The sequence below is a fragment of the Trachypithecus francoisi genome, unplaced genomic scaffold (genome assembly GCF_009764315.1).
Source record: "Trachypithecus francoisi isolate TF-2019V2 unplaced genomic scaffold, Tfra_2.0 Lachesis_group10, whole genome shotgun sequence".
Lineage (NCBI taxonomy): Eukaryota > Metazoa > Chordata > Mammalia > Primates > Cercopithecidae > Trachypithecus > Trachypithecus francoisi.
The window spans coordinates 36,954,183-36,976,234 of record NW_022681455.1 but is presented as its reverse complement, the minus strand read 5'-3'; the positions used below and the strand labels follow the sequence as shown (position 1 = coordinate 36,976,234).

Here is a 22,052-nt window from a genome sequence, read left to right as displayed (position 1 = left end):
GGGGAGAAAGCAAAAAGTTGGAAAGAAACAGAAGTAAGATAAATAGCTAGACGACCTTGGCACCACCACCTGGCCCTGGTGGTTAAAATAATAATGATAATATTAACCCCGACCAAAACTACTAGTGTTATCTGTAAATTCCAGACGTTGTATGAGAAAGCACTGTAAAACTTTTTGTTCTTTTAGCTGATGCATGTAGCCCCCCGTCACGTTTTCCACGCTTGCTTGATTTATCATGACCCTTTTACATGGATCCCTTAAAGTTGTAAGCCTTTAAAAAGGCCACGTATTTCTTCTTCAGGGAGCTCAGCTCTTAAGACGCGAGTCTGCCGACGCTCCCAGCCGAATAAAAAACCTCTTCCTTCTTTAATCCGGTGTCTGAGGAGTTTTGTCTGCGGCTCGTCCTGCTACACTTTCTCTTGGAGTCTCTATGAGCCCTGAGTTGTAGAAATACAGTCATCGTGCAGTTTAACATTTGCTTTTGCTTGGTACCCTGCGGGTCTAACTGGTTTAGCTGATCTATTTTCCTTCAATTTCTTCACTTGGAGAAATTGTTTGATCATTTAGAAATACTTTACTTTATGTGCATAGTCCTATGTCTGGTGCTGTGGAAGATACAAAACAATGCAAGACAACACAAAGTTGCTGCTTTACATGAAACTACAGTCTGAAAGGGCCAAATACAGTATAGGCCCAAAGTTAGGTGACCATGTAAGGCAGAGTAAAAGGCTCAACGGTGAACAGCCAAGTTCAGAAGGAAAAACAGACAGCTGGAGAAAAACGGGGACAAAAAGCCCAAAGAAGGAAAAGGTTCCTGTGAGGAAGTTTCAGAAGGATGGGGAAGTAAATCATCCTCCCCTACTCCCACCCCCAAACTAAAACCTATCACCTCTTCTTCGTAGAGAGTTAGTGGGGCACTAGGAACTTGACTTTCAGGTCCTTATTGAGAAAGCTAAACCAGAACCTAGGCAAAAGGAAGTCATTTAAGGTGCTCCTGGGGGATGTTTGACGAAAATTGTGTTTGATGGAGAAAACACAGCAAGTTGAAACGGCAGGCTTTGCAAGTGATCTCACTAGGACAAGCCTGGGTCAGGGAGGCCAAGGTGAGGAAGACAGGGGGTGTGGCATGCTTTGAACGTGGAAAGGGCATAGTGTTCGTTACCAAGAGTGGGAAAAGGGGAGGTAGCTTTGTAGGAGGTAAGGCAGGAAGGGAGTCAGAAAGGACAGACTGGGAAACCTGGACTAACAGTAAAAGTGACCAGAAGGCAGGTGTCTCACAACGAACTGGCTATAGGGTAAGTACCGACAAAGGGACCAGGTCTTCCATTGCTGTGTCCCTGCACACTCTAGGATCCATTCAAACAGAAACTTTTATTGCGAACCCCCACAACTAGCAAGGTTCTGTTGTAGGTATTGTTGCAGGGTGTAGGGCACGTTTACAAACAGGAACAGGGCACTTGCTGTCCTATCTTCCTCGCAGGGTTCTTGTGAGGATTGCACTTGAATCAACACGTGTAAAGCATTTTAAAAAGTGCCTGTCACACAGTTCCTGCAAATTAAGGTCTACTTGTGATTATTCACTTGTATTAACTAAGAATCAACTACAGGCGCCCAGCAGTGCCTGCGTGTGCTCACACTGAGGGACTCACTAAAATCCTCAGGATCTAGTGAGGGAGACACTCAAATACTTTAGAGAAAAACAAATTTTACAACCACGGACTCTGAGGAAGGCGTGCGAAGCCTCCACAGTTGGGGAGGGTGCCCCCAGTCGCCGAGGGGACATCTGGATTTGCTCTGGTGGGGAGAGCATTCCTGGCAGGGGAGATGGGAAAAGGGTCGGACAAAGAGGCTGGGACCGCGGAGGGGCTCGGGTTCAGGGTCGTTCTGCAGCAGTAGATTCAGCTCGCGCAGTTCCACGCAGGCCGCGGCGACGGGGATCCGGGCCGCAAAGGGGCGGGCAAAGAACTGCAGAGAAAACTCCCGAAGCCAGGGAGGGGGCTTGGAAGCGCCTCAGACCATATTGGGGACGTCTGGCAGCCGGAGGCACCGAACCCCGCCCCCGTGTGCTCTGGGCCTCCCGGGGGAGCGCCCCGGCCTGCGGCAGCCGCCACAGCTCCCGAGCCCGGGGCCCCGGCTGCCCGCCACCATTGATCCCCGGCCCGCAACCCAGTGTCCTGCTAGGCCCCCACCGGCCCGGGGGCCACATCCGGCGTGTCCCACCAGCCGCGCCACGCTCCCGAGCTCCCCCGCGGCCAAGAGTGGTGCGCCCCGGCCCTGCCCCCTGACGCCGGCGAGGGGCGCGGCCTCCGTCACGTGACGGGGAGTGACCTCGCCGCCGGGTGCCATGGGAGCTTCGGACCCGGAAGTGGCGCCCTGGGCTCGCGGCGGTGCCGCGGGGATGGCGGGAGCCGGAGCTGGAGCCGGAGCTCGCGGCGGAGCGGCGGCGGGGGTCGAGGCCCGAGCTCGCGATCCACCGCCCGCGCACCGCGCACATCCTCGCCATCCTCGGCCTGCGGCTCAGCCCTCGGCCCGCAGGATGGACGGCGGGTCAGGGGGCCTGGGGTCTGGGGACAACGCCCCGACCACTGAGGCTCTTTTCGTGGCATTGGGCGCGGGCGTGACGGCGCTCAGTCATCCCCTGCTCTACGTGAAGCTGCTTATCCAGGTGGGGGACCAGAGGCGCCGTAGGGAGATGAGAGGCTGATGTGAAGGTGACAGGCCAGGATTTGGAGGATTGGGGCGGGGAGTCAATGGCGACGGATTTGGGGAGAGGGGTGGGGACAGCGGGTTTGGGGGGCCGACGTGGGTGGAAGGGGAGGGAAGCCGTGTGGGAAAGCAGGGGTCACGGGTTTTAGGATGCAGAAAGGAGACGAAGGGGTTAGAGTAATAGCCGATTTGGGAGAGGGTGGAAGGAACAAGCGATTTGGGGGGTGCCAAGGAGGGGGCGATGGTCTGGAAAAACGTATTTGGGAAATAAAGGAGTGGGGACGATGGACTTGGGATAGGGAAGGGAACGAATTTGGGGTAAGGGAAGAAGCCACAGAATTGGGGGAGGGGCGAGAAGTTTGGGTGAAGAGATGGGGAGGAAGGTTGGGGGCCCGGGCGAAGTGTTTAGAGACTGAGGAGCACATATTTGGGGTAGAGGGGAACGGGGGCTCTGGATTTGGTAGAGATGGATTTAAAACGTCTTGGGGTGGGGACAAAGTGGGCGCCAGGGCCAGAAATTCAGGAGGGAAAGAAGGACACCAGACTGGGGGTGGACAGAGAAGACTGAGGTCTTGGGTTTCATTGTGATTTAATTTGGTGGGAGAGTGCGAAGGCAAAGAATTTTGCAGGGGAATGCTATCGGTTTACCGGAGATGGGGGCTCTGGATTTGATGGCGACGACAGATTTGGTAGGAGGAGGGGACAGGGTGACGCGTAGTGGGGGAGGGGAACAGATAGGGCCAGCCTTGGGGGAGGGGAGTGGCAGCGATTTGTCTAGAGAGGGAAGCTAGGAGCAGGCTTTAAGCGGGGAAGGGGATGACGCATTTGGGGGAGGAAATGGAAGTCAATAGTTGGGGTCAGAGAGGAATCACAGTGCTTGTATCTGGGAAGATGAGGAGAAGGGGTATGGGAGTATTGGAATTGGGCAGAAGGGATAGTGGAGACATAGGTGGCAGGATAGGTAGGGACTACCAGAAATTGAGACCGAGGTAGGGATGTCTCTAGAACGGAGGGATGCATGGGCACTTGGCAGATTTGGTGGTGGCCGGCTATGCGGAACAGATGAAGTGTGCTGCTTGAGAGGAGTGAGCTGGAATGAAGGGCATGTGGAGGTGTGAGAATTAGGTGGGTGTGGCTGGGATGGGTACAGTTTTGATGGGGGTCATTAGGCCAGAATGTTCCAGTTAAGAAGAGTGGGAGGAGGGAGGTTAAAAATTGAAGTGGAGACCTATCCAAGATTTCAGTTGAGGCAGGTGGGTGACAGATTTTACCGTCTCTATAATTGAACCAAGAGAATGCAAAATACAACTGGAATGAGAAGGCCTTGAGAATGAGAGTAGTTGAAATCTGGGATCTGAGGAATGGTAACAGATTTGTGGGTGTGACCAGGAATATGACAAGGAATGAGGAGCTTCAGTCAGGGGCATCAAGGTGCCTGACTAGACCCTAATTGTGACAGATTTGAAAACTGTTAATGGCGGAAGGTATAGACCAAGACTGGCATTTGGTTGTGATTTGTGAATTGGCTGTCTTACAGGGTTAAGATTGTATTTACAGCAGTTGAACTTGAAGTTTGGGAGATAAATTGGTGCTTTGGAACTGGTGGGACCTGAGAAGTGAGGGTTCTGGAAACTGATGGAATGAGACTGAGTGAGGGCTAGGATTTTAGGGTACAGGTGGGAGAGTCTGTGGAGTGAAGGATGCTAGAGCACAAGGGCTCAGCGTGAGGGAAATGAAGAAGTGTCTTCATCATTTGGACGACGGCAGATCTGGTTTGAAAGAACATTGAAATAAGGGTGGTTTGGGAAGGGAACGGGGTAATGAAGGACTTTAAAGCGTGAGAAGAACTAGATGGTGGGCGGGTAAGGATGGATGAGCCCCATTGAAGGACCAGAGGTGCCTGTCTGATTTGAACCCCGTTGGTGTTGAATGTAACATATATTAAGGTAAGATCTTCAATGGGTATAGCTTGGGAATCAGAGTAGTATCTTGCAGAAACACAAATTACTGGGAGTGGGGGTGTCAGGAGTGGAGTGATAGATGGGGGATTAGGTACATAAGAATGCAGTGCTTTAGATCAGGGCATGTGGCTGTCAGTTGGGAGTTGGAGATTTTAAGATGACAGACTGTCCCTGCTGGTATCTGATATAGGGCCATAGCATTTGCCATAGTTAGGACTGGGTTAACAGATTTGAGGATAAAATTGGGTTTAATGACTTGGGAACAAATAATTAAAACTTGAAGGTGAGAGGAATGGGGGTGAGATACAGCCAGTGTGCCTATGATAACCCAATAGAAGTGAAGAAAGTAGATTCAACAGATTTGGGAGCCACGGGGATACGGGATAACATTACAGATTTAAGGGTGAAATTGGGGTCAGTGGGATTCCCAAATAGTGTTGACTAAACTGGATAAGGACAGCAAAAGAGCAGTGATGGCGATTTGGAGTGGAGGTATAAAGGAGTACCATCTGTATTTAAGAGAACACAGATCAAGACAGAACTTAACTCAATTAACTTAGAACAACCGTGGAGCTTTTAACCCAGAAGGGAAAAGGTTTAGAAGGGAAGTACTCACTGCCTGGGTCAGCTGACTCCCCCTTTCCTCCTTTAGCTCCACTGGGTCAAAATTTTTTTCTTTTAAAGACAGTCCCCATCATAGAGGAGTTTTTAAATTTACAATCGTTAATCTGTTAGGCATCTCAGAATCACATCCATAGGAGATAGCCTGAACTTTCAAAAGCACTTGCTTGATAAAGGCAAAAGGGGACAGGGTTGATCCCAAAAAGCACTGGAAGCATACCTAATCCAGTTTACAAGGTAGCACTTTCCAACCTGCCACTTCTACCGCCTCCCACAACTGCTGACCAAATCCCCTCCCACATCTCAGAGGAATCACTCTGGTCCATGGGGCCACCTGGCCTGCTTAGAGGGCACAGGGCTGGTATCCTGGCCCCTTGCCAAGGGAGGAAGGGGTCTTCTCACTCCCCACCTAGGTGCTGGTCTCCTTGGCACCTTGCCTCCTCCCTGGCAACAGGGGCTCTCACCCCTTAACAGGGACTTCCTGCTCCTCACGTGGATATGGATGGTCCTTCACTCACCCATGGGTTTAATAAATATTTCAGGCCAGGCCGGGTGCGGTGGCTCAAGCCTGTAATCCCAGCACTTTGGGAGGCCGAGGCGGGCGGATCAAGAGGTCAGGAGATCAAGACCATCCTGGCTCACACGGTGAAACCCCAAACCCGGTCTCTATGAAAAAATTAGCCGGGCGTGGTGGTACGCACCTGTAGTCCCAGCTACTCCGGAGGCTGAGGCAGGAGAATCGCTTGAACCCGGGAGGTAGAAGTTGCAGTGAACCGAGATCGCACCACCGTACTCCAGCCTGGGCGACAGAGAATCTGTCTCAAAAAAAAAAAAAAAATTTCAGGCCAGACGCAGTGGCTCACGCCTGTAATCCCAGCACTTAGGGAGGCCAAGGTGAGTGGGTCACCTGAGGTCGGGAGTTCGAGACCAGCCTAACCAACATGGAGAAACCCCATCTCTACTAAAAATATAAAAAATTAGCCGGGTATGGTAGCAGGTGCCTGTAATCCCAGCTACTCGGGAGGCTGAGGTAGGAGAATCACTTGAACCCAGGAGGCGGAGGTTGTGGTGAGGTGAGAGCGTGCCATTGCACTCCAGCCTAGGCAATAAGAGTGAAACTCTGTCTCAAAAATAAATAAATACATACATACATACATACATAAATATTTCAGATATAAGAAGCATCTGTACAGCAAGAACTGTCATAGTTCTTCAGAAATGAGGGGGTCATTTTTTCACAGGGATGTAGGGTGATTGAGGAGAGAACGCAGCTGAGGATGTGTTTGAGGAGCACCTGGAATTTGAGGTAACAGTTTGCTAAGCCTGGGAATGGGAGGAATAGACGTGGAGGTGTCTGCAGTAGATTTGGTAAGAAATTTGAGTTTGGGGTGCACTTTGGAATGGACGACTTAATGGCTGACCTGTCTGAGGTTTGGGTATGATGTGTTTTCTTATTGCCACATTTGGAATTGAGGTTGGGGTGAAGTTTTTCATTGGGAGATGAGAATAACTGAGATTTGTTCTGAGATGGGAGTAGGGTTTGAAGTACATACAAACGGAGGTTTCTACTGGGAATATCTGGGATTTGAATGTAAGAATGTTGGGGTGTGGGTGTGATTTGGACTGTGGTCGGGCAGTGTCTGGGACCAGGCATTTCTGTTCATTGGGAGATTACGTGCTGCCGATGGTTAGAGACACTGACGAGCTTTCTGGTGTTTTGATAGGGAAAACACGAACAAGAGCCACATTAGAATTTGTGGGAGAAGAGTTAGGCAAAGGGGATGGGAGGTGTGAGGAGAGGTGGTGAGGCTGAACGTCCCTTTGTCTTTGTTCATTCTGAAGGTGGGTCATGAGCCGATGCCCCCCACTCTTGGGACCAATGTGCTGGGGAGGAAGGTCCTCTATCTGCCGAGCTTCTTCACCTACGGTGAGTGTGCCTCCCGAGCAGGAGAGCCCGCGCCAACAACAGAAAAGAGGCCTCAAGTGGGGAGCAGAACCAGCTGGCCCTGGGGAACCCACCGCGCAGCACGGCATGCAGAGTTGAGCTGGAACAGAGGAGGGGATCTAAGCATGTCCAGAGAGGGCATGGTGTCGGGGTGGGAGCAGGTGAACCATACAGCTTTCGTCCAGCTCCTCTGCCTGTATCTACCAGCTGCCAGCCCAGACAGTAGGAGGGGACAGACGCAGGTGCCTGAGAGAGGACACTGGTCCCTGTTATTTCTGTTGCCCCGGGTTGTGCCTGGAACAGGTGTGGGGTGATTTCCTTTTGCCCTGTGAGCAACCTGGCCCTGCTAGTCCAGTAGAAGGCCTGTGGGGCTCCTCCTGCGTTCTTTTCTTTCATCCCACCTGGGTGTCTTGTTTCCCCTGCATTCCTCAGGCAGTGAGGGGTGCTCACTCACTCTGGTGTCTCCATCTGTTAGTTACAGAATGGTGTGCAGTGAATTGCAGCTTCACTTCTGTGTGCTGCGTGAGCTTGGGCGGGCCACTTACCTGCTGTGGCCCAGCTGCACCCCTTGCCTGCAAAGTAAGGTCAGCTTCTCCTGCCCAGGCCTTCCTGCAGGCTCCCCATCTGTCATCAAGAAGCCCATCTTGCTGCCTCTGCTGCCCATCCCCTGGCCCACAGGTGCCGGCTGGCCAGGCCTTCTCATGTTCCTCTCCCAGTCCCCACCCTCACCAGATGACCATGATGAGGGCCTTCTTTAAATGTGCCCTTTCTCTCCATGTTCACAGCTGGAGTTCCATTCCAGGCGAGTCCCCTCAAGTTTCCTGCACCTCTGCTCTTACCTGTTTGGTTGTCTAGAATGTTCTCCAGAATCTATCTTTCTGTTGAGTAACTTGGGGCTTGGCCTCTGTGTTACCTTTTGCACTTCACATGCTGTTGGTGAATTGGGTGTCATATTTCTCTTCCAGTTTTGTCCCTGTGTTGTTGAGTGTAGAGTCTAGGGCCAGGTGGAATGTGTCATCTTGTGAGGAAATGTGTTTGTGTTGTTTTTTACTTAAAAATTGTCAGCGTAGTCGAGTGGGGAATGACAGAAGTAGGAAGGCACCCCACCATTGCATAGTGAGGCAGTATACAGAGAGGTAAGGCAGCCCAGGTGGAAGGCTGCGGCCCTGCACGGGGCCTTCTCTGTATCTGGTTGCACGTGCTGTGTTCTGAGAGGCGAGGTTAGAGCTCAGATCATCTCTATTCATGTGACACAGCCATTCCCAAAAGGACATAGAGCAGAGGGAACTCGACCCCCATCTTATTGCCTCTTGTGAGGATGAGCAGAGTTCTGAGGTGTGCCCCCAGGCTTGTTTATATAAATGTAGCTTTAATCTAGGTGTGAGCAGATGTCTGTTGGGGATCTCTGGACACTAGGCCTACTTTGGAGTCAGGGAGGGGACTCGCCATTTGGCTCTCTGGTACAGTGTGGACAGTGTCTGCTCCTCTGCTTGTCATGGCTGAAAGTACTGCAGCTGTCATGACATTCTCTGGTGTAGAAGAAAGAACTTCCCAGAGGGTTTCCAGGCACTGCAGAAAGACCCGGAATGAGGGGGCCCCTGGCCAGCCTGAGGCCTTAGGACCCACAGAGGCCCCTGCAGGTGTTTCAGCACGCCTCTCTCCGCTCTCACTTGTTCCCCAGGCCCCTTGGAAATGGAGAGAAATGAAGGTCCTTACTCCATTTTTTTACAGGTGGGCAGATGGAAGAGGGTAGATGTTTTGCTCAGGATCACACACAGAGGTCCTGAGGCTCCCTCTCCTCACTAGGATCCACCCTCCCCCACAGCAAATTTTCCTCTGTTTGTTCAGTCTGTGAAGTAGGGCACCTTGCCAAGTCACCCAGCATCCCCTCCCCTCCTCCTCCTCTCTTTCCAGCCCACCCCCGTCTCAGGAAATCACATATACAGGTAACAGGTGTTCTCAGCCTCGTGAAAAACCCATGCTAGCTGTGACGTTGAATTGCTGGGCTGGCAGACATCTGGGAGGAGCAAAAGGCATATTTGCTTCTTCCTGCCTCAGCGTGGTGCCAGAGAGCTAAAGTCATGGTCTGAAAGAGGGAGCATGCTGTCTGAGAGAATGTTCTGCTAGCTCCCAGATGCACAGGTTTATAAAAATACCACCTGCCATTTAAAACATGTTTCAAGTGTTGATAGAAAACAATGAATCGTATCCTTAGAAAGATAGACCCTAGTGAAAGAAGCACTAACTCACACAGGTAGGGTCTAGCTACCATAACATTTCAGTTTATTCTATGGATTGTTCATTGGTACTTCTGTTTTAGTTACTTCTCCATAGACTTGTTTTTCCCTTGACTAATAAATGCCAACAGGTACCAGGTGGTATCCTGGGTGTATCACAGTAACAGGGTGGAGACTGCCCTGGCCGTGGCGTGTGCAGGGGGTGTTCTTGAGCCTGTCTTCTGGGAGCCCTTCCTTTTCCTTTTTCCCTCCTTTAGGTTGCAGACTTCATCATTCCCTGTGGGCAGTTTCTCTGTGTTTCCTATTTTCTTTTCGTCAAGAAAAACATAATTTTTAAGCAACAGAATTGTTTTCTGTGTTGCAGCATTTAAGTTGCTGAGTTGAGAAATCATGACTGAGTTTGCCAAGTAGAGTTTTTAAAGCAAAAAGAGAAAGGAAGGAGGGAGGGAGGGAGGGAAGGAAGGAAGGAAGGAAGGAAGGAAGGAAGGAAGGAAGGAAAAGAGAGAGAGAGGGAGAGAGGAAGGGAGAGGGAGAGAAAATGGAAGGAAGGAAAGGAAAGGAAAGGGAAGAGAAAGGGGAGGGAAGGGAAGGGAAGGAAGGAAAATGTATGAACTTGTTTGTTAGAAATACATTTTGAAGCTTTTACTAAAAGAAATGGGCTAGAAGACATTTGGGGGTTAGGGCCTGACCGCTTCCAGGTCCTGGACAGATGTTCCCTTCTGTGCCTGTAGTCAGCAGTTACCTGAGGGACAAGCCAAGCCTGGTCTGGGTGTGTGTGACCCAGGAGTGGGTGCCCCTGAACTGGGTGTAACTCCTCTACCACCTCTGTTTTCTTACAGCCAAGTACATTGTGCAAGTGGATGGTAAGATAGGGCTGTTCCGAGGCCTGAGTCCCCGGCTGATGTCCAACGCCCTCTCCACTGTGACTCGGGGTAGCATGAAGAAGGTGAGCCCACACAAAACCAGGAACGGTGGCCCGAGGTTTCCTCATACTCCCAACCACTCCTGCAGCAGCCAGTTACCCTGGTCCTGCCTCCTTCTTCCCAGACCGTTGGGGACTTCACTCCAGCCCCATGGAGAGAGCTCCCACCCCACAGGTCTGCTTTCCCACGGCTGTGACATCAGATGGTGGCTTTCTTTTTCCCCCACACTCCAGACCTGGAGGTCACCTGAGGTGGGCCCAGCCAATAGACACTGCAGAGGAAATATTTGGAGTTGGTTCCTGCCGCCCAAGTCCCTGAAGAGTTCCATGGAAGAGGCGTAGCTGAACTTGGTTCTTTCCCTTCTCTGTTTCAGGTTTTCCCTCCAGATGAGATTGAGCAGGTTTCCAACAAGGATGATATGAAGACTTCCCTGAAGAAAGTTGTGAAGGAGGTGGGTGTTGAGAGTCGGAGAGGGAGAGGCGCGTGGTGGGGAGCCTAATGATTTCTCACCCCCAAGTTGGGCGGGTCATTGACAAGTGGAAGAGTTGGGTCCTCGTGCATGCATGGGTGGGATGGTAAGGGAAGGAGCCCTGGCCTGGATGCGCAGGGAACCCCGGAAAGCCTTCTCAGCCATTGTTGGGCCTAGCCTGGGACCCGGCAGCACTCCTGGGTGGGGGACTGGGGAGTGGGGCAACAGGTGGAGCCATCCTTGGCAGTCCGACCCCATGTGCAGTCTCCGGGACGGGTTTCTCCCTCCCAAGCACTTGTAGCTCCCCTCGAGGGCCAGTTCCAGAGACAGGCCGCGGGTGGCAAGTCCCCACCCCATGTTCTCTTCCAGACCTCCTACGAGATGATGATGCAGTGCGTGTCCCGCATGTTGGCCCACCCCCTGCACGGTAAGCTCCCACTTCCCCGAGACTCTCTAAGCTGGGGTCGGGGCGTGGGGTGGGCGCGCCCCTCGTGGACTGTAGATAGACAGTCTTAGACCGGTTGGGAAGTGGTAGTGGGGTGGGAGGTATTCTACTGGAACCCACCCCACTGAGGAGAGATTGGAATTCTTTCCAAAGGGAGGTGGGGCTCTTCCCAGGCAGAAGAAATGGGGCGCTGTGGTCATGGGATGTGACAGGGAACCCCAAAGGCCTTCTTCCTCTCCTGCTGTCTGAATAGGCCATGTTGTTCAGTGGCCACTCTGCACCCGGCACCTGTTGGCTGGGGCATCATGAGGTTTGGCCCATCACATCACCTGTGCGTGTTTTGTTTTTCCTCAGTCATCTCAATGCGCTGCATGGTCCAGTTTGTGGGACGGGAGGCCAAGTACAGGTGGGTAACTCTTGGGACAGGCAGGGTGGCCCTGTTACCTTTTCAGAGTCTGACAGGGCAGGCTGTGCTGGGGTTGGTTGCTGCACCTTTTCTGCTCTAGTCCTGTGCGAGTTCAGCCTGCTGCCTGGCTTCTGAGGAACGTTGCAGTGGCTTCCATAGTCTGTCCAGGGGCATTTGCTCTTCTCCATCTTATCAAGGGCAGCCCTAGATGAGCCTAGATGCCTTTGCAGAGGGGTGAGTGGGATTGTAGTCAGCTTGGATTAGGATTTGTGGCACCAGAGCTGATTCTGCCACTTAGGACTGAGCTGGGGTCTCCTCTTGGACTCCCAAGATAATGCTGTAATGATTTTTCCGGCCGTCATAGGCTGATAGTTCTTTTTATCCCCTGTGAAGAAGCCATCCATCTCATGGGCTTGGGGTTCATTCCTTCAGTTGTGTACCAGACCTTCACCTAGATCTGCTGTGTGCAGCCCTGGGCAGGTGCCAGGGGCATATGTGTTGACAGAGGTGCGTCCTGGAGGCATGTGGCAGAAGGACACACCTGGGTTGCCCTTCCTCTCTTAAGATTCTCATTTCCTGGGGTCAGTGTTTTTTGCAGCCGTCCTGTGGGGCCACCACCCCAGGAAGCTCAGCTGCCACGGTGCCTCATTTTGGGGTCATTCATGGGAAATTGGCCCATTCCCCTAGACTGAAGTATGAGGTCAGTAGTTGGGACCAGGAGGGTATAATCTGGCAACCACTGTTTTGAGAGGTGGGGCTGGGCCTGACAGGGCTGGGATGATCTGGGTCCAGGACTACCCAGGGCTTTGCCTTCCACTGGCTTCCTCTGTTAGGTTGCCCCTTCCACCTGGGCTTTGTACAGCCTCCATTCAGGACAAGCCAGCTGCCATTTCCAGCCACAGGTCACAAAGGTTGTTATTGAGCTTCCTTGGCATTTCACACCTAAGAACCCATAGCCTGTCCTCTCATCTCTAACAGGCTGCAGTGGCCAGGGCATGAATCCCCGGCTCCCTGCTGAGGAGTGGCAGATGTCTTCTCCTAGGCTGGTTCCAGTGCCGCCTCCTGCAGGGCCCTGTGTTCTTTCTCTGCCCTCTGGGAAAGTAATTCTCTCTGCTCACTACCGCCTTCTACTCTTACTCTCTTGGGCAGGCCTGTGGGCTCCTCTGCTGGAGGGTTGTTTAAGCAGAGATAAGTGTGAGGGCCAGGTAAGAGAAGGGTCTGCCATCTCTGCAGCAGTGGCTGAAGTCGGGAGATGCATTCCTAAACTCCGATCTCACAGAAAACGCCAGTATAGCACTGCTAGTGGGCTGTTCCCGTGGGTGGTTGGGCTACCCCGGTCTCCGTGAACTGTGTAAACTCCTCCTCACCCCGGCCAAGTGCTCTCTGTGCCTTTCTACTTGGTTCTTCCTGGTAATAATCCTCCCCACCCCGCCAGGACTGGCTGGATCTGAGCAGAGCTCCGGGGCTCAGCCCCACACCAAGGGGTGGGCTTCCGTTAGGCGACTACATGACCCTGTATCTCTGTCTTGTCTTCTTCACAGTGGTGTGCTGAGCTCCATTGGGAAGATTTTCAAAGAGGAAGGGCTGCTGGGATTCTTTGTGTACGTGAGTCTATATACCCCATAGCTGGCCACAGGTCTGGCTCTGCTAACACGTGTCCTCAACCTCTCAGACCACAGCTGCTGACCTGGGACTAACCACATGGCCCTGCCCTAGCCTGAGTGCTGCAGCCAGTTCTCTAGAGCTCCATGGCGTGTCCAAACTGCTTAGCCATTTTCAGGCATGGCTCATGTAAAAGTGGAACTGTGTGTCTAGTACATGGGGAAGATGAACTGACCAGCCCCACTGGGCTTCATCCAGCTGCGGTGGGTGTGGGGCTGGTCTTTGTGAGCTAAGTCACTGCATAGTCCTTGGCCTCACTGCTAAAACATGACTGAATATCTGACTTGGACTGAGGGTGGAGCTCTGGAAGCTCACAGGCTGACCACAGCCAGTGGATTCTGTTTGACATTGCTTTTCTGACAAATTAGTTGTTGACGTTGACATTTAAGATATGTTGCACAAAATTCCACATTTCTGGCATCTCTTTGAAAAGTCAGAAAATCTTGTCCTGCCGGGTGATTCTTTCTGTAGAGCAGCCATTGGCCAGGACCCAGGACTTGCTCCTTTGGCAGGGCACATGGTCTCCAGGGGCCACAGACACCCTGCACTTCGTCACCTCACGTCCAGTTTATTTCACCTCTAAATAAAGCGCATACTGAAAAGATTATGTTCAGAAAGAATAAAGCGCAGACAGAACCCAGAAGCCAGGCTTGATGGCTGTTTTTTGATTTGCTGTTCTAAGGTCTAGGCAGTGACGTAGATGCTGACAGGTACATTACAAATGTGGTAGACACATGGTATACAGCAGTGTCCGCTGTACTAGACACAGGGCTCCTTACTGTTCATAAGAAGTCTTTATATCATGGTTTTCCAGTTTGTCAGATGTTTTTTATTTATGGCCCCTTGTTTAACCAAGAAATGACTACTTGTAGGTGCATGTGCATGTATGTGTATAGAATACAGAAATATATATACAGTTCTCAGCAGGAGGCGATTTTGCTCCCCAGGAAACACTGGCAGTGTCCAGAGACATCTTTTTTTTTTTTTTGAGACGGAGTCTCACTCTGTCGTCGGGGCTGGAGTGCAGTGGCCGGATCTCAGCTCACTGCAAGCTCCGCCTCCCGCCTCCCGGGTTCACGCCATTCTCCTGCCTCAGCCTCCCGAGTAGCTGGGACTACAGGCGCCCGCCACCTCGCCCGGCTAGTTTTTTTGTATTTTTTAGTAGAGATGGGGTTTCACAGTGTTCGCCAGGATGGTCTCGATCTCCTGACCTCGTGATCCGCCCGTCTCGGCCTCCCAAAGTGCTGGGATTACAGGCTTGAGCCACCGCGCCTGGCGTCCAGAGACATCTTGTAGTTGTCACAACTGGCATCTAGTGGGTAGAGGCCAGAGACGCTGCTAAACATCCTACAGTACACAGGACAGCCCCGCAACAAAACTCTGATTCAGCCAGGTGTGGTTGCTTGCATCTGTGATCCCAGTTACTCAGGATTAGTCTCAGTGGTTTCTGCAGCTGTCTGGAGGCCAAGGCAGGAGGATTACTTGAGGCCAGAAGTTCAAGACCAGCCTGAGCAACATAGCAAGACTTCTGTCTCTATAAAAATGTTTTTCAAAATTAGCTGGGCGTGGAAGCACTCACCTGTAGTCCTAGCTACCCAGGAGGCTGAGATGGGAGGATGGCTTGAGTCCCGGAGTTGGAGACTGCAGTGAGCTATGATTGCACCACTGCACTCTAGCCTGGGTGACAGAGTGAGACCCTGTCTCTTGGGGAGAAAAAAAAAATTATTCAGCCCAAAATGTCAATAGTGCCAAGGTTGAGAAACTGATTTATATTCATACACACATATATGTATGTATAAATATTTATACATATATATATTTGCACAGGTACCTGGTAACAAACCAACATTCGTGACATGCCTATCAGCATGTATGTCACTGCCTAGACCTTAAAACGGCAGATCAAAAAACGACTCATCAAGCCTGGCTTCTGGGTTCTGTCTGTGCTTTATTCTTTCTGAACATAGTCTTTTCAGTATGCGCTTTCTTTAGAGGTGAAGTAAGTTGGATATGAGTTGACGAAGTGCAGGGCACCTGTGGCCCTCAGAGACCGCGTGCCCTGCCAAAGGGGTAGCCCCTGGGCCCTGGCCAATGGCTGCGCTACAGAAACAGCCACCCATCTTGAAACACTGCACATGACCACCTCTGGCATTTTTCACACTGCGTAGTTCTCTTCTGGTGTGTGAATAGGATTCCCGCAGAGCAGATGCCTACTCTTCGGGTTCTTTTTCGCCATGTGATTTTGGAACAGGTGATACGCATACATGTTACAGTGCATAGAAAGCACGAAAGGGTATATAGCACGTAGTCAATCTGAGCACAGGCAGGAACAACAAGATTAGAAATTGCATTCACAGAGCTTCATTTTTTGAATACTCCTTATGGATGTATTACCTATATTCTTTTGAGTTTTTCAAATATTTTATACGATTTTTTTTTTAATTCAAAAATAATAATTCTGCTTTTCCTCCCAGGAGACAGCCATCCTTCTCCTGGAGAGCCTCCCAGGGCACTCCATACCTAAACAGGCAAATACACTGAAAAACACACAAGAGGCACATGGGACCCACTGACCTCAAACTGGCCTTTTATCCTCAGCACTGCGTCTTGAGGAACTTTCCTTAGCAGTTTAAAGGCCATCACTTAAAAAGTTAGCCCTCCTTGTAAATGCTTGCATAGAATCTTTTTGATAGAATATTTTCAGGGGCGAAGAGAACAGATGCATTGAGCAATGTATCTTCTGGGAGTTGGTTAGGTAAAGAGGCCAGGAAAAAATTACCGACACGTCGACACTGTTGTTATCTGCATTTGGAAATTGCAAATTTGGCAGTATTCCCATCTTGATCCTTGGCTTCTGTGGTTTGAAAACTGCTTGAGACTGTTAACTAATTTGTGGCATCCAAAGTGCCATAGAACACCTCCCCATGGGAAAAGGAGCACTACCTTCCGAGTGTGCATAGCTGCTGGCCCCTGCAGGCTTCCTTTCTAAGGCTGTGCCATTGGATATGCTAAGATTTTGAACTTGGAACATCCCTGCCTGCTTCCTGGGTGTGGAGCCCCCAGGGACTGCTCCTCTCCCTCTCCTGCTCATCTCTGCTTACCTTGTTTTTTAGTGGATTAATCCCTCACCTCCTGGGCGATGTGGTTTTCTTGTGGGGCTGTAACCTGCTGGCCCACTTCATCAATGCCTACCTGGTGGATGACAGCGTGAGTGACACCCCAGGGGGGCTGGGAAACGACCAGAATCCAGGTTCCCAGGTTGGTTGGAACAAGGACTTGTCCTTCTTTCCGTGTACTGCTGATGCCCAGGGTCTGGGACAAACTCGAGGATTCTGGGATTCTGAGCATCAGGCCCGGAGGGTGAGAGAGGACCTCTCATTGTCCCTGGGGTCATCTTTGTCTAAGGGGAGTATGGCCACGAGAGGCGAGATTCCAGATTAGTACCCAGACCTGGGAGGAATTAATGGAATGCTTGTCCCTGGGCAGCCTTAGAAACCGACCCCAGCTTATCTAAGGCTGCTCCGAGGCAGTGACCCAACTAGGGCTCAGGAAGTCAGAAGACAGACCAGCTAATAGTGAGCACCCTTTGACCGTAGCATCACATCTTTTGCTTTTCAAAACCCTTTTGTGAACATTGTGGCCTTTGATCTGACGGCATCCTAGTTGTGAAGGGAACAGGGCAGGTAGAATGTTCCGTTTACCAACACAGAAATTGAGACCCAGAGATCACAAATTGTGGAGAACTCTGGGCTCTCCAGAGTCACTCAGCTAGAACTGACAGGGCTGGAATTAGATCCCTGGCCAGGCTAAGGGTGCATTCCTCTGAGTGTTTTCAGATCTGCTAGGAAGTATACAGCCCAGGCTCACCCTCCTATTTTGTTGGCTGTGGTCTACACAGCCTAGCATACATAGACCTTTCAGCAGGTCAGGTCAGGCATAGGAAGGCCTGGTCCTTCTACACAGCACTTGTTGAAGAAGGCCGTCCAGGTACCGGAGGGTTTGACTGGTTCTGCCTGAACCAAGATAAGAGGTGGGGAGCAGCGATGGCTGGGGATTGCAGTGTCCAGACAGTCTCACAGTGGGGACCGCCAGGCCCAGGAGGCTAGGAGGGCCTGGGGACCTGTCCGCCAGGATCGCCTGGGTGGGAAGGGGTTCCTGTTCCACGTGTGTGTGTGTCTGGCACCTGTCTGTTCTGTGTGGTGAGGAGTGCCCCATCCCAGCTGGGAGCCTCTGCTTGCAGGGAGACTGGCCACTTGACCTGGGCAGGCGAGTCTTAACTGGCCTTTCAGTGTAAGCAAATTAAAGTGGCTCCATAGAGACCCACCCCATCTACAATCACAGTGGCACATTCCTGCAGTTCTGCCTTTCTTGGGGGCCTTGTGGGTGGGTAAGCTGTGCTGTCACATACAGAGCAAGGGTGGCCAGGAGTGCACGGCTCAGTGTTTCTCATCTAGGTGGGCAGCTGTCTGACCAGAGGCTGCTGTGCTTACATCAGCAATTACAGCAGTCAACAGATTTGTTTAAAGTGTGTTTCGAGTGCTTTTCTGTGTGTGGCTTAAAGGCCGAGATGAGGCTGCCGGGCTCTCAAAGCCACTCAAGCAGACCTCTGAGCAAATCTCTGCCCAAGGCCCCAGGGCATCGATCTGGTGGGATGGCCGCTCCATAGGAAGCTGAGGCTGGGGGAGCCACCTTTTCTCACTAGGAGCTGTTTGCTTCAGCAAAGCAGGATTTGAGGAGTTGGGGTCTGAAGGGGGAAAAGCTTGCTGAGGTGGAGGTGGCAATAAGCCTGGAGTTGCCCTCACCTCACCCCACAGGCCAGGATTTGTCTTTGGGTGTCAGGGTGCATGTCTGTCTTAGCGCCGACTGCGTGCCAAGCCCTGGATGTTGATCAGGCAGACACGGGTTCAGCCCTTGAGGCTCACAGTCTGGTGGGGTTGCACAGGCAGCGGCAGCTGATCCCTCTTACCGGGTCTCCTTCTCAGGACTCCCTTCAGTCCACTTACCCTGCTTCTGCCCCCTGGCCTTCTCTGGGCAGTGACTGTGAGGCCCGACAGGAAAGGCACGTGCGGCGTGCTTGTGAGGAGCTGAGCACAGAGGGTGGGGTGAGGGCATGTGGATCTGAAGTCTGCGTCCTGAGGTGCCTATGGCAAACCGCTCCTCCTTTCTGTCTCCTCAGTTCAGCCAGGCCCTGGCCATCCGGAGCTATACCAAGTTCGTGATGGGGGTAAGTCGAGCCAGCTGTCCGTCCTTCCCACTGCCTTGCGGACCCAAGTGGGGCCTAGGAGGCCAACCCTGGTAATGGCTGGAGGCAGGTCTTGGTACAGGGTGTTGGCGTGGTGTGTCTCTGCTCGCCGGGCTGGGGTGGGTTACTGGCACTCATGCCTCTCTGGATTTCAGATTGCAGTGAGCATGCTGACCTACCCCTTCCTGCTAGTCGGCGACCTCATGGCTGTGAACAACTGTGGGTAGGTGTGCGCCCTTCTACTTGCCACTCTACCTACCAAGGCTGTGGGGTGGGGGAGACCCAGCAAGCCCTTGCAGCACTCTGCCCCCTCCCACCTGCTCTGTGTGTAGGCTCAGCCTGCCAGGCATCCTGGCTTCCGCTGGGATTTCCCAGCACCCCCTGGGGTGAACTATGGTGCCAGGGTGTGGACGGGTGGTAGCCCAAAGGCGTTCCTTCTTGAAGTGGCTTTCCCATGGCTGGCTGTCTTCCACTGTTCTCTGCATCTACACTCTCCTTCCCGGGCAGGCTGCAGGCTGGGCTTCCCCCTTACTCCCCGGTGTTCAAATCCTGGATTCACTGCTGGAAGTACCTGAGTGTGCAGGTGAGCAAGCACTGGATGGAGGAGGTCTTTCCTGTTCTTTGCCACATCTTTCAGCTGAAATGATTTTTGTGGATGCTTCATTGCATGTAAAGATAAGTGGTTTCATGGAATCTAATATTGTGAGGAGACACTTGGTATCTATAAGGCATTTAAGTTAAGTTTTCATCTTACCTAATTTCAGAAAGGATTTGAGGTGGCTAAGTGTGAGTTTATTTTAAGATTAAACATCAGACAAGACCTTTTCTACTTTGAGTCTTAAAGACTCTTAGGATAAGGATAAGAGAACTCTGGCCCAGGTGGCAGGTGGTAAAGCCCAAGAACTGCTTCTCCTTCAAGTAACATGGGCTGGAAATTTGAGGGTTGTAACCAGTTGAGCTGAGTTCCTGGGTTGTTAGGGCGGCTGGCATTGGAGACCAACTCCTCCCTCCTGCAGGACATTCCTGGGCCCAGGAAAGCCTGTGGGTGGAGCTGGGCCACGTGGGGATCTGGCAGCAGTACCAGCCTTGGGTTCTCATGTTCTGTGCCGAAGCTACCTCTCCCTGGCTGGAGATCTTGGGCCCAGCAGTCAGGTCCAGGCTCTGGTCAAGGGCGGAACCTTGCCTTTTCCTGGCCTTAGTTTGCCTCGCAGTGAAATGGGGCAGTGGCCTGGAGGGAGCCAGAGCGCTGACTGGCCTCAAGGCTGAGAAGAGGACAGATGGGAGGGAAGCAGGGAGGAGAGCCACAGTTCTTCCCAGTGGCCCTGGTCAGTGTAAGTGTGTCTCGTCCTCCCTGTGAGCATTGAAAGAGTCCCAGACCACTTGGGCTCTGAAGCAAGAGCCTCCTCTCTAGTGCTCTCCTACAGAGTAGCCCCAAAGACACCCCTGGGCAGGACATGAACCGCTCCCTTCTGCTTTGACACAGGCAGATTCTGCCCTCCAGGGATATAGGCCGAGGCTGCCCACCCCGGAGCTGGGTCTTTGAGCTCCTGGACCCTTCTTTGCCTGACCCTGGCCTTCCTCTTGGAGGGACAAGGAAACGTGGCCTCCCTTTCACTCACCCTATTTTTCCTTCTGGTCCAGGGCCAGCTCTTCCGAGGCTCCAGCCTGCTTTTCCGCCGGGTGTCATCAGGATCATGCTTTGCCCTGGAGTAACCTGAATCATCTAAAAAACACGGTCTCAACCTGGCCACCGTGGGTGAGGCCTGACCACCTTGGGACACCTGCAAGACTACTCCAACCCAACAACAACCAGATGTGCTCCAGCCCAGCCAGGCTTCAGTTTCCATATTTGCCATGTGTCTGTCCAGATGTGGGGTTGGGCGGGGGTGGGGCTGCACCCAGTGGATTGGGTCACCTGGCAGACCTGGGGAAGATGAGGCGAGGTGAGGAGTTGGGAGAATCCCCATACCTCCCAGATTTGCTGAGTCTGTCTTGCGCAGAGGGCCAGAGAATGGCTTATGGGGGCCCAGGTTGGATGGGGAAAGGCTAATGGGGTCAGACCCCACCCCCTCTACCCCTCCAGTCAGCCCAGCGCCCATCCTGCAGCTCAGCTGGGAGCATCATTCTGCTTTGTACATAGGACGTGATCCCCTGGCACATGGCCACCATCATGTCTAGGCCTATGCTAGGAGGCAAATGCCAGGCTCTGCCTGCGTTTTTCTCAACACTACTTTTCTGATATGAGGGCAGCACCTGCCTCTGAATGGGAAATCATGCGACTACTCGGAATGTGTCCTCCTTATCTAATGCTCATCTGTTTAATGGTGATGCCTCGTGTACAGGATCTGGTTACCTGTGCAGTTGTGAATACCCAGAGGTTGGGCAGATCAGCGTCTCTAGTCCCACCCAGTTTTAAAGTTCATGGTAAGATTTGACCCCATCTCCTGCAAATAAATGTATTGGTGATTTGGAGTTTTGTGGGGAGTCTCTTATTTTTGTAAGCTTAAAAATCTATCTATAGAGTCTGTCTTTCCAAGTCCTTCCTGTTGGTGTGAGAAGGGGCTATAAAGAGGCAGGGCAGGGGGCTGCCCGATTGGAGATGTAGGTACCAGAGCTTGGTGTAGCTCAGTCTCCGGGGAGACATTGGGTGATGAGGCTGGGGTGTCAGTTTCCACAGCAGCAACCAGTGCGCAGGTCTGTTGCCGGGAGACAGGCCTTTCAGAAAGTGTTCCACCCATACCCCTGACTGTCATATCTCAGCACTGTTCGAGGATGACGTATCTTCAGGTTTTACGAAGTTGTCACTTGGTATAGTGGCCATGGTTACATCAGAACGGGCAGACCTCCCTTCCATCGAATGGTTTTTGCCCAGCACTGGGGTCTGTAAGCAGACAAAGCTTATACATATTTTGAGGCCCAGCTAGGTTCCCCCAGGTATTTCTCTGCCCTTGCTCAAGGTGTCCTGGCTTGTGAGAGCTGGGGTCTGGTAGCTTTTAACAGTGGACTCACGGACAGTTTCACTTCACATGTCCTCGTTTCCCAGGAACACAGGAGTGTGCCTGTGCGGGTGTTATGTAAATGTACACTGGTTGAGGCCACTAAGGTCTCATAACTTTGTCACCCATATTAACTTTTCTAGGGAAACGCCCCAGAGGGCTAAGGTAGTGGGAGGAACACATGCGGGGGTGGGCAGGGCAAGCCTGTGGAGAAGGAGGGCCTTGGGTTCCCAGGTCCTTCAGAGGGGAGTCTGCCCCATGGCCTTTCTCCAGCCTAGTGTGCTTTTCCAGAGGCGGACCACTTCTGGGGTGTCTTTCCTTCCTGTTGCTCCACCCTCAGATCCTGTTTTTGCATTGATTAGTTCCTAAGGCCCCCCCTAGACTGAGGGGCACCTGTATCTCTGGAGCCTGAGCTAAGCTAGATCTGAAGAGCTCCTCC

At 52.2% G+C, this 22,052-nt stretch overlaps 1 protein-coding gene across 4 annotated transcripts; it reads left to right on the top strand.

Annotated features, from left to right (window-relative positions):
* Window positions 1-1,967: 1,967 nt before the first annotated feature.
* MTCH1 (mitochondrial carrier 1) lies at window positions 1,968-21,089 on the top strand. 4 transcript variants are annotated; one of them, XM_033217013.1, is made up of 12 exons: window positions 1,968-2,665; window positions 7,131-7,215; window positions 10,310-10,416; window positions 10,767-10,844; window positions 11,232-11,289; window positions 11,662-11,713; window positions 13,255-13,314; window positions 16,489-16,582; window positions 18,552-18,599; window positions 18,773-18,840; window positions 19,125-19,200; window positions 20,259-21,089. In XM_033217013.1, the coding sequence occupies exons 1-12, from the start codon at window positions 2,345-2,347 to the stop codon at window positions 20,328-20,330; spliced, it is 1,119 nt and encodes a 372-aa protein (XP_033072904.1). In that variant the 5' UTR covers window positions 1,968-2,344; the 3' UTR covers window positions 20,331-21,089. The 4 variants fall into 4 exon arrangements, with proteins under 4 accessions (XP_033072904.1, XP_033072903.1, XP_033072902.1 ...); XM_033217012.1 differs by having other exon boundaries at window positions 16,489-16,633; XM_033217011.1 differs by having other exon boundaries at window positions 1,974-2,665; window positions 11,127-11,289.
* Window positions 21,090-22,052: the final 963 nt, after the last annotated feature.